Source organism: Thermobia domestica, chromosome 7 (genome assembly GCF_964235325.1).
Source record: "Thermobia domestica chromosome 7, izTheDome1.hap1.1, whole genome shotgun sequence".
Classification (NCBI taxonomy): Eukaryota; Metazoa; Arthropoda; class Insecta; order Zygentoma; family Lepismatidae; genus Thermobia; species Thermobia domestica.
The window spans coordinates 233,194,142-233,210,129 of record NC_137460.1 but is presented as its reverse complement, the minus strand read 5'-3'; the positions used below and the strand labels follow the sequence as shown (position 1 = coordinate 233,210,129).

The 15,988-nt window shown below is 34.2% G+C and overlaps 1 protein-coding gene across 1 annotated transcript in view; it reads left to right on the top strand.

The window, feature by feature from the left end:
- The window catches only part of LOC145690733 (uncharacterized), a 28,220-nt gene extending 13,934 nt beyond the window's left edge, over window positions 1-14,286 (top strand). The window contains exon 2 of the mRNA XM_081765914.1: window positions 12,202-14,286. Coding sequence (XP_081622040.1) covers window positions 12,202-12,829 — 628 coding nt within the window. The 3' untranslated portion in view covers window positions 12,830-14,286. The remainder of the gene's footprint in view (window positions 1-12,201) is intronic.
- Window positions 14,287-15,988: the final 1,702 nt, after the last annotated feature.

Below are 15,988 nucleotides of genomic sequence, written 5' to 3'. Positions count from 1 at the left end.
GTATAATCAACACATTTAATACGGTTCTTACTGTAATAGGACTTCCCCATTGTTATTCACACAAACACTTAACTTGTGCACTACGATGTCATGCTACCAGTGAAAACAATTTTCATGGTTCCAGAGAGCACTAGGACGATGTTCATAACACCGATTCACACAAACTATCAATAACGCACGAGATAAAACCTTTTAATGAAATACATGTATGTTTTCGAAAACAGTGGTGATGTGGGGAAAATTGTGCTTCATCTGTTAATAAATACCAAATAAAAACAACGTAGTGTCATTTGAAAAAAAAGTTCTACGAAGTTGGCAACACTGCCAACCGAATTGCCACGCACGTAGAAATCATATTGATACAAATCAACTTTCTGAACTTTATCAAAGCTTTAACACACAGTTTCTGATTTAACGAGAAATATATATTTTATTTTCTATTGTCTCAGGCCGATTTTTGGTCCCGAGTTGGAAACCCTGTAAATCGAAAACGAAGCGGATTTCGACTCATGTTTATAGGAACTTTTCTAATGGATTTGATGTCAGGATTCGCCCCTAAAAATTTTCATACTCCCTTTCAATTCGCCTTGTGTATAGTATTTAAATGCTCATAGGAAATATTTAAATTTCAAGTACAAAAATCGAAATTTCAATAAATAATTACGAATGTTAGGGGTTGCAGCCGCATGAACAGTTAATGGATATTAAATACTTAGGTAGTTCTGCAATACATGTAAAAAATTCAGATTTTTGAAAGGTGGGGTTTTTGAGAAAATGGCGTCCAAACATGGCGTCTTAATGAAATTTTCAGCTTTTCATCATGCTATAACGTGGGATGTAATGATGAGAAACTATAGTCCTTTACATTTTCAAGAGACCTTATGAACTAGATTTCGATGCTGGAAGCAGATGGTTGATATTGCTCGTGAGGACAGAAAAAAAATGTTTGAAGGTAGCAAACATTTCACTAAAGTTGGCAATATTGCAAGTGAATTGCGCGATTCCTATTGGACCAATATATGAATTTTGGCCCCCCACCGAAACATACAACTTTATACTCTTCCTGCTATTGCGATTTTGTTACTAAGTATACTCGTTTCTCTACAATAAAATTTTTAATTTATGTTTTTCAGTTTTTCGAGCAATCCGAGAGGAGGACAGCCATTTTGGAAGGCTGTATATCGAAGAAAAAAATTTTTCAGGACGATCTGAAATGGAATCACTCTTATATATCCTTTTTCTAATATACTTCATGTTTTCATTTCATTTTCCCCGTTGCAATTTTTCTCGATTATATATATTTTCTCACACTACTTTCGACAGCATTCTGCCAAGACTTTTGTAGTTTAGTAGCATTTGTCAGTATTGTGGATTTGTATCATTTACCATACTTCATACTGCCTTTCTGTACTGCTCCATACTTTGCGCACGTGGAGATAAAGCGCTGAGCTATTCCATATAAAATGAACAAAGTGATAGGTGAAACCTTACAAATTCCAGTTACATTTCGTATTTCAAACAGTGTGACTAGCGTGTGAAAAAAGTGGAAAGCTGAGATTATTTTCGGAGTTTTAAAATTACAGGATTGCAATATACTCATAATTTACCATAAAAATTGTGTGCATCACGTTAGTTCGATTGGCATTTCCAGCTGACATAAAGCACATACGGTACTGGTTTGGGTGCCGCTTTTAAGCTTATGCATCATCGGTTACAAGAGTTGCCATTATCAAACGTGCATTTCTTTTATTTAGGTTATTTCTTCCTTTCAAAATTATAGCTTGCATTTCCGCCCTGTCTTTGTCGATTTTTTGGTCTTATCTATGGCACTTTTTACATGCCTTTTTCTTCTTTGTAATCCTTCTTTGTTATTTTTTTGCCTCCCTCTTTCGATTTGTTACAACTCAGCAGGTCACGGTCATAGATTTTAGGTGCAGCATGGTATCTAAAACTTTAACTCATGCCCTTCGTCCTTCTTTTTCTTCTACTTTTTATATTTTTTTTTCAATTTAAAAAAAACTCAAAAACATTCATTACAAATATAAGAATCCTAAAATAGCTGCGAGTGTATCTAAAAGAAAAAACCTTGTTTCTTCTTTGTTTTCAGTTAAATATAATGTTATTATTTGGATGAATTCTCCGCGAGTTTTTCCCAAATATATCGTCTTAATATAGATATGATAAAATGTGAGTTAAAATGGAATTAAAACAAGATACTACTGGTAATCAACAACGATGTTACGTAGAAATTTGTTCTCGGCTTTCTTTTCATTTTTCCACCAGTGATCCTGGTAGCGTTGTCAGTAATGTACGTGCAGTATAAATAAAATTTTGAAAATTCGTTTTGCAAGCTTTGACATTAATTCATTGATACCAGGCGTGCTTGTTCAATAAACAACCCGCTTTCAGATGCCGGTTGGTACAATTTATTTTTTAATCTCAAGCACGTTTTTTGTCCAATAATTGCTTTCTTACATTTTTGGTACATTATCTTAAATTTTATTGACCATTGGTTAGTGGAGGCTAGGTGTTATCATGTATCTTTACACTATAGTTAGTTTCTTTTGACCTCCTGAATTACTTCTGTGGCCACAATGTGGTGTTTAAGGGGTTATGTCGTGTATAACCCAGACTTTTTACTAACTAATTTATGCAATTTGCTTCCATTTCGCATCTTTGCACTGTAAACACAGTAGACAAACCAATGTTAGCAAGGTTGACTTGGTATTCTGATGGCTAAGATGTTGGCGTCTGGAATACAAGGTCGTGCGTTTGAGTCACGGCAGCTGAAACTTTTTTTTTTCTAAATATGTTTCTGTATGTTCACATCTATTATTAATATTTATTTTCTTGTAATTTTCGTTTATCATCTTAGAGTATGTGACATGGATTATGGTTAGGTAAAAAAAAGTTTCTTCATATACGTTTAAACTTTCGTATCTTTTTCTTTCTTCAAAATGGCTTTTCATCTATTCATATTAATAATTATTTATTATTTAGATTTTAGTGGTCGTGAGTTAGCGGCGAGTAGGAAAGAAAAGGTTCAAACTATATAGAGAACAGCGCCAGAGCATATTCTTTACACAGCAATGCGGTTTTTTTTAACTCAAAAAATTACTGCCGGTGTGTTCCATGTAGCTAAACTTGTAGTCACTGTCAGTCCTTGTGGTACCAGCTCTCTTTACTACACGTTCTGCCAAGTCACGTGTTCAGCCACTCATAATGTGTCAGCAACCGTGTCGAAAATGAACTATGCATTATTACCTAGGTAAATAATAGAAAGTATGTGTGTTAACATTTGTAATGGTTTTATTTGAACACCTACGATTTAAAGTGAACATATCAGAACTGGTTTCGAATCTCGCATAAAATCATGGCTAAATTTTTGAGCTGTTATGAACAATAGTATTACTGTTCATAATGTGCATGAAACCAAATGCAGGTTTTTAGACTTTAAAACTATGCTCTGCGCAAGTAACAGAAGTCTTTTCGAATGTTTTTGTACGTCCGTCCGTCTGTCAACAGGTATCAACGCAAACGTGGTAAAAAAATAAACAAAAACGTTTTCTTGCAATTGGTTCAGCTTGTAAAGAATAGGTTCTATCTCATTTGTTAACTATTCAAACGTGAATTCGATCAAATTAGTCATTTCCATTTCAACGTTTATCGTTATAGAACGAAAATTGTAATATAGCCAGAAGCGGTTGCTTGCAAACGATTCAGCGTCTTAACACAACTTCCAGGATTATCCAGTATATTTTATCGAAACCGAAAGTAGTTTAAATTTACTATTCCGTTCAGTTTCAAAACAGAATTCCCTAGAGGATAAAGGATAAATGCTTTCAAGATGTTGTTTCTAATAAATATTTAAGCGTCCTTCAGATGGATTCAATTTTGCCCGTTAACCCTATACTCAAACGAAATTTTTTTTTCAGACTAGAAATTTTATTTTTAGACTTTTTAGCCCATAAATCAAATTGGTAACCGATAACAAGAAGTGATTGTTTGCAAATGATTCTGTCTGTAGACGACATATCATGTCTATCCGCAACACTATGCCAAAACGAACTGTTAAAATTCCCTATTACTCCTGGTTTCAATACTGGTTTCAAAGTTTCTTTCCGTACAATGAAAACGGTAAGATATGGAGAAGTTAGCTGACAAGGACTCAGCATCTCAAGACAATATACCGCTATTATCCTCGGTATTTTATCGATAACGGGAATATTTCGAATTTACTAGTTCTTCTGGTTTCAATGCTGATTTCCGCAGAACGAACACTGTAAAAATATCAAAAAGCGGCTTTTTGCAATCGATGAATCATCTCAAGGATAGGTTCCACGATCTGCGCTGAAATCTTGGGGCCGCGGTGGCTCAGTGATAGAGCGTTCACCTCTAGTGCTTGGGGTCCCGGGTTCGATCCCAGCCCTCGCCAAGTGAACTTTGTGGTAGACAAACACCATGTGCATGGGTTTTCTCGGGGTTCTCCTGTTTTCTCCTACTTTCTTCATTCCACCATTTCATTGATTACTCATATTCACCGTCTGCTTTAGCCGAACCGGCATAAACGTGGGACGTAAAACTCAAAGATTTCATTTTATTGCGCTGAAATTTTATTCAAACCTAAACTGGTTAGTACACTGGTTTAAACATTTATTGACAGAGAACCGAAATACAGCAAGAAGACTCAACAAACAATTCAGCATCAAACATAACATGACTATTGTTACTGCACTCTTCCAAAACTGGAAGTGGCTCTAATTTAACATTTTTGGGTTCAATATTTATTTCTATAGGGCAATAGCGGTAAGAGGTATCAGAATGCGGTTTTTCCAATCAATTGAGCGTTCTAAGAAAAGGTTCTACATTTTCCACTGACGACTATTGAAGCCAAAGCGTTTGAAATTAGCAATTTCCAGTTTTTATATTTGTCATCGTAGGACAAACTGTAACAGATAGCGGCAAAAGATTTTTTTTCCAATCGATTGTAAGTCTGAAGAGAACGTATCACAACCCTCGGCACTCTACAAAAATTGAAAGTGGTTAAAATTTACTACCACAGGTAGTTTTAATACTGATTTCTATAGAGCAGCGTTTCCCAACCTTTTTCAACTTGCGGCGCATTACGGGTGTAACTTGAGTTTTCGCGGCACACTCATAGATATTATTATTATTATTATTATTATTATTATTATTATTATTATTATTTGCAAATATAAAATACCATGGTATTTTTTTTCTGTGATTACTGATTTTCTTCTCACAGAGATGAAAGCTCGATCACTGGTTTCCCCTACGTTAATTCATTATGCTTATTTTTTATTCTAATTTTAAAATAGAAAACAATTACAAGAAATTATACGACTCAGATTTTTAAAAATACGCTTTCTTTTTCGAAAACTGTATCCAAGCTTTCACTAAAACCGAAGATCACTAAATAACGAACGAACAAACAAATGTCTTGTACCTATAACTTTGCTGTTTTAACTTAAACCGGTGCATATTATTGCAATGACAGCTTGCGATGCATCGAAGTCAAAACACAGATGTTGAACAAAGTGCTGTTCTGTCATTGACGTGTGAATGAGTGTTCTGCGAACGTTCATTTGACGCGTACCGTACAAGTGCTTCCATTTCTTGGTGTTAGTATGACTCTCAATTGAAGCGTAACATAGCAGCTAACCGTGGAAATATGTACGAGCCGAAATACTGTCTGCTACAAAGTAATAGATGTAGAATAATATATTACAATTACAGTATTTTTTTCCATGGTAGAAATTCATAGTTATGTAAAATACAAAAATATAAATTTTTTCTTATGTTTTGCAATTTAGTTGCTATATAATTAATAATTTTGTTTCGATTTCCTCACGGCACACCAGCGGTTTATTCGCGGCACACCAGTTGGGAAACGCTGCTATAGAGTAAGGACGATAGCAGATACCGAGATATGGTTTCATGCAATCGATTCAGCTTCCTAAGAATAGGTCCATCTCCTCCATAAACCCTTGTTTCAAACCGTAACTTTTTCAAATTATCCATTTCTAGTTTCAATATTTATCTCTAGGGAACGAAAAGGATACCAAATAGCAAAAAGTGGCTTTCCTGAAACAATTTGGCCTTTAAATTCAACATATCGGATTATCGACAGAACTGTACCAGAACCGAGCATGATTCTAATTTACTATTACTACCAGTTTAAATATATTTTTCAACTTTTATACCATACAACAACAATGGTAACATATGATGAAAATCAGTTTTCTACAAACGATTCAGCGTGTTAGTACAATATATAATGATTGTCCACGACACCCAAAAATGGAAGTAGATCAAATTTACTTTTACATTCAATGTCAATACTTATTTTCTTACAGGAAAAATACTAAAAATCTCTAAAGTTGCAGTTTTTTTTGTTTTTTTTTTTAATAGCCTCGGCATGCAAATAATATGTCAATTTCCTCGGTTGAAATTCAGTTCAAAGTGGAAGTGGTTAGAATTTACCATTTCTGGTTTAATTGTTTATCGTCACAAAACAAACACGGTAATAGTTAGCTTGAAGCATTTTCTGCAAACGATTCTACGTCTCAAGATAACATGTCATGACTACTTGCAGCACTATACCAGAACAGTAAGTGTTTTGAAATTACAATTACTTCCGCTCTCAATACTGATTTCCGTAGAGATATCGATATCTGACTTTCTACAATCCAGTCAGCTAGCATAGAGAATGTTCCTTCTTTCCCGTTGAAGCTCTGTTCAAACCTGAACTGGTTAAAGTTAGCCCTTTACAGTCTCAGCTTTTATTGATGTACAAAGATAATTTTAACAGGTGGCGAGGAGCTGTTGATTTACAAGCGATTTTGTTTCTCAGGATACCATAACTACCTATAACTACCTATAAGCAGAAAGTGGTTCAAATTTTCTATTATTACCAGCATTAATACTTAATTGTATAGAACATACACGGAAAAACACTGAAATGCGTTTTTTTTTCAATTGATTTCGCCAAGAATAGTTTCCATTTTTACGTTAAATCTCTTTTCATTATTTGAAATGATCTATTTCTGGTTTCAAAATTTATCACCATAAAACACAGGTAGTAATAGATAGCAAGAAATAGTATTTGGAATGGCTACCGCTTATCAATTTTATATATATCATCACAGCCCGCATGGCTATATCGGAACCGGAAGCGGTTGAATCTATTAGTACTTCTGGTATGAGATTTTGATAGAGAATAATTATTAAAAACGTCGAGAAGCTTTTCTGCGATCGAGTAAGCGTCCCACGGAGAGGTTCTATCTCCTCTGTTAATTTTCTATTAAAATCGGAAATGCTTCAAATTAACGAATATTTGAACGATTATCTCTCGAGAAGTAAAAGAGTAAGGGATATCTGGTAATAGCTTTCTGAGGTGGATTCAGCGTCCAAGACAATTCGGTCTTACTACTCTGTGGGAACCAGTTGTTAGAGATGTTCTAACTAAAGTATGAATATTGGATTCGCATAATTTAGAAGTCTTAGTTTCACACTATGTTACGATATTCGGTTATTTAACTTGGCTATTGTAGCAATGTGAGAGATATTAGGCAGAAGTTGTGTAAATTGTAAGCAAAACATGCCGCCTTCAAACTTTGTCCTTCAGTGGCATCAATTTTAATCTTTGTCCTGATTTGAATTATTATCCTGGTACTATAGCAAATTTGTTATCTGTTTTGTCATTCTAATAATGATGTATGTTTCAACCACGCCAGGTTTTTACCATTCCAACATTTATCTTGTGTATTTCACACATTCCGCTAAAATCCTCTCACTTGTTTAAAAACACAAATATTTTACAAATTGTTTAACTCTTTTAACTTGATCATGCTACCTGTCTTACTGTAAACAAAACGTTTCATTGGGATATTTAAACATTTTTTGTTTCCTTGATTCCATTTGTAAGCAATATTTTGTCCGCGTCTATCCATGTGCGAAATAGCTTACAAATAAAAGTTAAAAATATTAGCTCTGTAGTAAAGCCTCAGACTTACAACCTTAAGATCAACTGTGATTCCTGTTTGGGTGAAACTTTTTTGGTATATGATATATTCCTTAGTGCATGAATAATTACGGCAATAAATTTTCGTCCCATTCATTAAATATTCATTGGTATGTGTATCTCAAAATTTACTAGTTTGTAAAATTCTGAAGCTTAATACCAATGATGTCACGTTGTAAGAGAAATTTGCTTTGGATGGATAATACTTTATGTGAGTCGTAGTTGTTGCTGTAATGAATGGAATTTATTTAGATATTGGAATAGATATATCACGTACCTACATTTATATTTTTTAACGTAAGAGCTGTAAACATTACTTGCAATTGAATAGGAAAGAGAAACTCTGTTGACTGGCTTCACAAAATGTCACCTGAACTGTAAACAATTCTCAAAAAATCTACATTCAGAAAAGGATGTTTTTCTTTTCTTTCTCCTTCAGTTAAGCTGAGTAACAACACATTGTCACAAGTTCGGACTGCCAAATTATATAGATGGTTATTAACACGCAGGAAAGAAGACTGGTAAATTTTGAATAAGTTACTTAGCATAAGATGAACGAAAAGAAAATGTTCGTCGCTGTGTGTAGGTCACGTCTCTTGGGTCAGTAATGCAATGAGAATCGAAGAATTCCAGTAAAAGAGAAAGTATAGGCAGGTTGCTTGGTAAACAACAGTAAGAAAATGTTATACAATACAGTCCTATGAAAGTGGGTGAAAGAAATCCATGTTAGCTTGGTTTAGTGCACAATTATATCCATTTGAAAACTTTTATTTATGACGTTATAGGACTTCGCTTTCGGTTAATCACAGGTTGAATAAATTTCGTGTACTACTGAATGTATACTAAAGTATAAAGGTGAAGAATATATTTTATTTTCTTGAGCTTTTAATATTTGGTGCTAATTTTACACAGTGGAAATTACTATAACTAACTCTTTTCGGCTTCCTTCATACTTTCGCAAACATGTGCACAATAAGTTGTGTATCTTCTTGCAACAAGAGAAACACACCACGGATGACTGTTGCGAACTCTCAAACAAAATGTCCATAAAGGAATTCTTAACTTCAACTTTGAATTTCACTGGTCGTTCAGTAAATATAATCAGAAATAACATTATGGTTCAGGATGTGTAGAGGTTCTGGATCTGATTTGTTACTGTAATGAAATATTGACCGGTTTCAAGACATATTTCTGCAAAGAAAGCGGAGTTTTACTGAGATAATATAAATAAATTGTGATTTTTTTTCAGAATGTGTTTATAAAGTCGGGACAAGCAGACATTCCCTAAACCTTTATACTAAGTATTAATTATTTTTCTAGTTTCGGCTTATAAATGATTATAAATACTCAACACTGATCACGACGATTGGCATATATTATCATGTAATATTTGTTCTCTCAAACGTGTGCTTAAAGATATTATGTATAACGCCTAAAAAGTATATAGATATATTTAGTGAAGAGTATCCATAAGTCTTGTCCCCTTAATATTGTAGTGTACTAACGCTGGGATGAAACAGATAATTTTAATTACGTAGAAAGAAATTTTGATTCTTTGATATTTTTCCCCAAGAAGTAGAATGCTTCCCATATATAAAGTAACACGTTTGGAATGCATTATTTGAAAGAAAATTCAATAAAATACTTTGTCTGCCTGAAAAAAAAAAATCTTAACCCGTATACCACGAGTTCTGTGGTTTTAGACGTTGCAGATATTAAAATATCGAAACAACCCTATATGTTGACCTGAAGTTGTATGGGTTCACAAGTGAGTAACGTTTCATTACATCTGTTTTAAAACGTAGTTTTCTTAAAAGTTCTTATATGCTAGTGAAATTCAAAGTTGAAGTTAAGAATTCCTTTATGGACATTTTGTTTGAGAGTTCGCAACAGTCATCCGTGGTGTGTTTCTGTTGTTGCAAGAAGATACACAACTTATTGTGCACATGTTTGCGAAAGTATGAAGGAAGCCGAAAAGAGTTAGTTATTTGCAACAGACCTGACATTCATTTCAAATTTCGATAGTAATTTCCACTGTGTAAAATTAGCACCAAATATTAAAAGCTCAAGAAAATAAAATATATTCTTCACCTTTATACTTTAGTATACATTCAGTAGTACACGAAATTTATTCAACCTGTGATTAACCGAACGCGAAGTCCTATAACGTCATAAATAAAACTCTTCAAATGGATATAATTGTGCACTAAACCAAGCTAACATGGATTATATGCTAGCAATATTTTGATCACTAAACTGCGTCAGATGATGCATGATGGATATCTGTAAATTACATATTATTTTTATATATTAAAATTATACATTTTCAATCTATGGAAATTGTTCGTTTTCATCTCTTAAGACGTAGATCAGTTTCCACTGGTTTTCAGTAAAGATTTTATATGATAGATTTCACCTTTCTAACATAATCCATCGTTAGATACTCTCCTTTCTGCATACAATTTTAATCTGTTCTGGTACTCGCAGGACTCTCATTTATCTGAGAGTAAAGTGAAAAGAAAGGAAGAGGGGTTTTAGCTCAGAGACAGTACTATCGATCTGGCTAACTGCAGTGTAAAATTTATTTCAACCGATTCATTTATTTCCTTAGATAATGACAGATACGCTGGATGCCAAGTTTGTGTACTAACAATAATATGCAGATGCTGCACGTGACCGTTTTCTTTAAGTAATAAGCTAATGTGCTAAATGTTCTCGTTCTAACAAGAGTGACTCGTGAAATTAAAATTTTCAACGTATAATTTTAATCCTCCTCCTCCATATGATACCATTTTAATGAATGTATTATGACGAAATCTCAGTTAAAGGTAGGCATACAGCATATTAAATTATTTATTTCAAACAATTCAGTATCCTTTCTTTTATAATGTGATGTATAACTTGCTTCTTACGTTTCTTAATACTTAGAGTGAATCATTTATCTTGACATTCCGTTTTTGACTTCTAAAGTAATAAACAATAATTACTAAGTATTTCATGATTAAAATAAGAGTCGACAGACATTGTTTCAGGAACCCTACGATACCAGGATTCCAAAAGTAGTATGGAGTTTCGATTTATTCGAATGACACTATATCAGGTTAGTTAAAATTGAAATTCTATGGGCCTTATGCAAAGTCGTTCAGAAGCGTGATTACTGGAATGCTAAAGAATTGGATTAACTAATGTTTCCAGCAATTGTTACGCCTTTAGTTTGACCCTCATCATATGCCAAAACGACTCTACATAAGTCCCTATGTGTTGAACAGAAACGTACAATAGCACACTTATTTCTGTGTGCTGGAATGTAGCAACGTTATAGCATTAGAATTTTAAAAATTCTGGAGACCATCAACAGTAATAATCTAAGAGAGAGGAACCTGGCAATGGATGTCCATATTTCCTTAACGTGTAATTCTGCAACCGTAATATGATGTATTTCCAATAAATAAATAAATGAAAGTTAACAAGGAAATGAAAAAAAGCCGCTTCTCGAAAGTTTTTTTTTTTTTTTCACAAGTGGGCTTAAATATGTATCAGATATAGTCACATGGCTATTTATCAAGAAACGTAAACATCGTAATATGGATTAAAATTTAATATTTCAAAGCATTGAAACAATAATAGAAACACTACTAGAGATTTGTTTCTCAATGAAATACTGTATATTGTGTAAAATTGTAAAAAATTCTTACACTCTTCCTTAGTTTATTTGTCATCAAACTAACAGCTTATAGTGGCTGTAATTGCAAAAAGTACTCGCAATTATGAAATTTTCTGGCACTAAAAATTGAAGATATTTTCACCTATAATAATGAAATGTTTATTACCTAGCATAACATATATACATTCGTAAGTACTTAACTCTGGTATCGTATATATAAATAGTTGTACAATTTGAGATAATAAAGCAAATTACATCCTCTCATTACGAGACTGGTAGCTCCTCGATAGTTCTCGGTTCTATATTTCTACAAGATGTCATGTAATAGTATTATAATGGTAATTATTTTATCATGAAATATATCGTTACCTGGAGACGTGTCACATATAGAATGTACTTTTTACTGCATTTTGAAAGCGAGCGTTCTTATTTCTTCGTTGTTTCTGATTATTTACTTGGATTCAAATTTTCTTCTGTATTCAATTTGTTACAGGTGCCATAGCCAAACTCTTCACAGAAACGCGAACTTGTTTCTTACAGGAAAGGAAGGCATTTCTCCGATGCTGACGCACGAGTTGTTACACAAAATTGAGAAACATCACACGTGCAAAGAATGTGGAAAGCGATTTAATCACCGCTCGCACCTCAAAATACACATGATGATACACACAGGTGAAAAACCTTTCGCATGCAAGGAATGTGAAAAGAGATTTCGTCGACGTACACACCTTGCAACACACATGGTGGTACATACCGGTGAAAAGCCCCACACATGCCAAGAATGTGGAAAGACGTTTAGTCTACGTTCAGTTTTGAAAAGGCATATGTTAGTACACTCAGATGTTAAATCTCACACTTGCAAAGAATGTAGTAAACAATTTAGTCTAAGTTCGAACCTGGCAAAACACATGATGATTCACACAGGTGAAAAACCTCACATGTGTGAAAAATGTGGAAGACGATTTAGGCGACGTTCATACCTGGCATCACACACAATGATTCACACAGGTGAAACTCCTTACACATGCCAACAATGTGGGAAAGGGTTTAGACTGCGTTCAAGTTTCGGAAGACACAAGTTGGTACACTCAATTGTGACACCTTCGTTTCTAAACGGTTAGCGTACGCGCCTTTGGCGTGGGAGAGCCGGTTCGATTCCCGACAGGAGCTTATAAATTTCGGACTCCACGTTAATCAGTATGTTCCGTCTTATATAGCCTCGGTGCTGAGAGGTACGTTTAACTCTACTCAAGTATACTCAGTTGAGCTTCCTCATACGTGCAATGGATGTGGAAACTAATTTTAAGGTTGGTAACGCAAATGTTGATACACACATGTGAACACCGCACGCATGCCAAAAATGGGAAAAGGGGTTTAGTCTCCGTTCAAGTTTGCGAACACACGTGTTAGTACACTCAGGTAATAATCTCACACTTGTGAGGAAAGTGGAGAAAGAAAATCCACGTTCTATCCTGGCAGCATGTGGTGATTCACAGGTAAAATCTCTCACGTCCAACCAATGTGGTAAAAGACTTAGTCGACGTTAACTTGTTGCCAAACACTAATGAAAGAGTTCACATGTACAAAGAATGTCGAAAGAGATTTAGTGTACCTTCAAATCTAGCAACACAGGTGCAATCAATGACCTATGTGTCATTGATTGTGTGGAAAGGAATTTACTCAACTGTGATGTTTGGCTATACACAACTTAAGATACAGAGCTCATAGGATTTTACGTCCCAAGAGTGCGGAAAGGAATTTAGATTATGTTCCAGTTTGTCAACAAACATGTCGATACAAATAGGTGAAATCCTTACACGTGCAAAGAATGAGGAAAAATTTATTAGACCTTATAGATTGTAAGACACATGCTGATTCACACCGGAGAGTAACCTCACACGGTCAAAATGAATATATTTGATGTTCAGATGTGGCAAAACACATTAATACACAAAGATAACGCTCACACGTGCAGTGTTGGAAAACTTTTGTCAACTTCGAAGATTGGCAAAACATTTTAATAAAAACAGCTGAAACTTGCACAATTTGCCATGTGTGTATATTTTCACACCTAGGGAGTTTAGTTGATATCCATATTTTGCTAAGAGTTGGACATTAAAATATATAACAAGAATTTGTTGAAAAATCTCGTTTGGCAAGAGAGATGTAAATACATACAAGAAAAGGCATCAGAAGTACCAGTAGTGTATAGAAAAAAATAAATTCTAGTTTGGCAGTACATGTTAACGTTCAGTTCTAAGAAACGTTTGCTAGAAGTATGAAAAAGATTTTACATTCCGCACGGAAAGAGAGAGTATGACACTGACGAGATGTGGGAAGGATTTATTAAAATATTACATTTCACATTATTGAAAAATACGTGTATAATATGGCAGAAATAGGGGAGGAATATATTCAAAACTCATATTTGGCAAACACTTTAGACACGTGCAGAACAGAAACGTCTTAAGTCTGAGAAATATGAAAGTGAGTTTTTAAGAAAATCATGTTGGGCTTCACACGAAATTCATACATGTGAGATTTAATACATGTCAAGAGTACTAAAAATAATTAGTAGAATTCACATTGTTTCAAGACACACCTTGACGCACATACAGCTGAAAAACATCATAATCGCCAGTGTGGGAAAAGATGTAGTCAAGTTACATACGTGGGCCTTTTAAAACTTATATAAAGGGGTACCAGCTTCACTAATGCCCCATCTATCCTCAACATTTGTGACATTATTCTGTTTTATAAACTCAATTTAAAACATCTAGGTTACCGTAAGACGCGGTTACTTTGCACAAGATTTAAGCCATTTTAATGAAAATCGTATGTAACTTACAAATGTAATAATTTAGGTCACTGTGTTTTAAATATATAAGGCAAACATTAGTGCAAGTTCATTAGTAAACATTCAGTATAAACATAATTATTGAAATATGAACTTTGGTGCAAAGTGACCGCATAGCTGGGGTTACTTTGCACAATTCAGGGACAAAAAAAAAATACCGTGTATTAAATTCCCTTGGTTATTCCTTATGTCCAAGAATATCATCCCAACCGTAATTAGTGGGAGATTTACGGGATTTCGGATTATCAGGCTAAAAATCTAGTGATTTTTGGAAAAAATCGAATTCTTTGTTAGTGAAGCATCTTTCAAACTACTTTCCTGGTTCCACCACTGTTCATAAAATAATTTTCCAACAAGAAATTCAATTCGGCATCTATATAAATAGGAAATTTACCTAAATTTAAAATGCAGGAGTTTCCAGTAGTAATAATTTCCTATCTATGCGGTATTTTGGACCGATGCAAAGTAACCCCAAGTAGAGGCTGAAACCGCCTTCTCTCAGTTTTACATTTTTTATGACTACAACGTTTCATATTTCAATTTCAACTATTGCATCAAAATCACATTATATACAGTAGTGTTCTACGAAATTGGCATTGACGGAAAATCTTGTACGTTGTATCTTTCAAATTTTGGAGGCCTTTACAGTGACTGTTTTCCATACCTCTACATAATAAACCCTCCCAGTAAATAGAACTGATGTTAGCCGCCAAAATACAGTTAAATGCTCTATCTTACGGTGTCAGTTGAAATATCCTCTTTTCTGTTCATGGTTTTGCCGACGGAGGACTGTGGATCTTTTTTTATATTTTGTGCAAAGTAACCCCGTCTTACTGTAAATCATAAGCAGTCCTTATTTGCTGAATTACGAAACAAGAAACAAAAAATACTAAAGTACATGAGGCTGCCCCTGTCCCCTTTTAATTAACGTAGTTACCCTGTGATACATCGCAATGCAAAAACAAAATATGTACATTGCAATTGACGTCTGATGAGAATCTTGGTTAGAAGATCGAAACGTAACATGTAAAGCATTTTTTTATATGATTAGTACAGTTTAGTGTTTTATTTCCGTTCTTATTTGAAAGACGTGCAGCAATGTTGTGTTGGCAGATTGCAACTGATTTATTAAAAAAACAAAAAGTTAGGACAATTACAGTTTTCTTAAACTTAGTTAACCTTAATTAACCAAAATTAACTACGATTAGTCAGGAACGTAGTTACATAATTATCAAGAATCGTTACTATGACCTATCAATGTACTACAGAAATTATTGGTTTGTATTGAAGTCTAGCATATAGATCAAAACAAGGGCCGCCCACATGTCACGCCACCAACACCTTCAAATATTCAAAAATTAGGATCACTATTAGTGCCATAGGCCATAAAATATACTTTATGTATGCTAATGGCCGACTATTG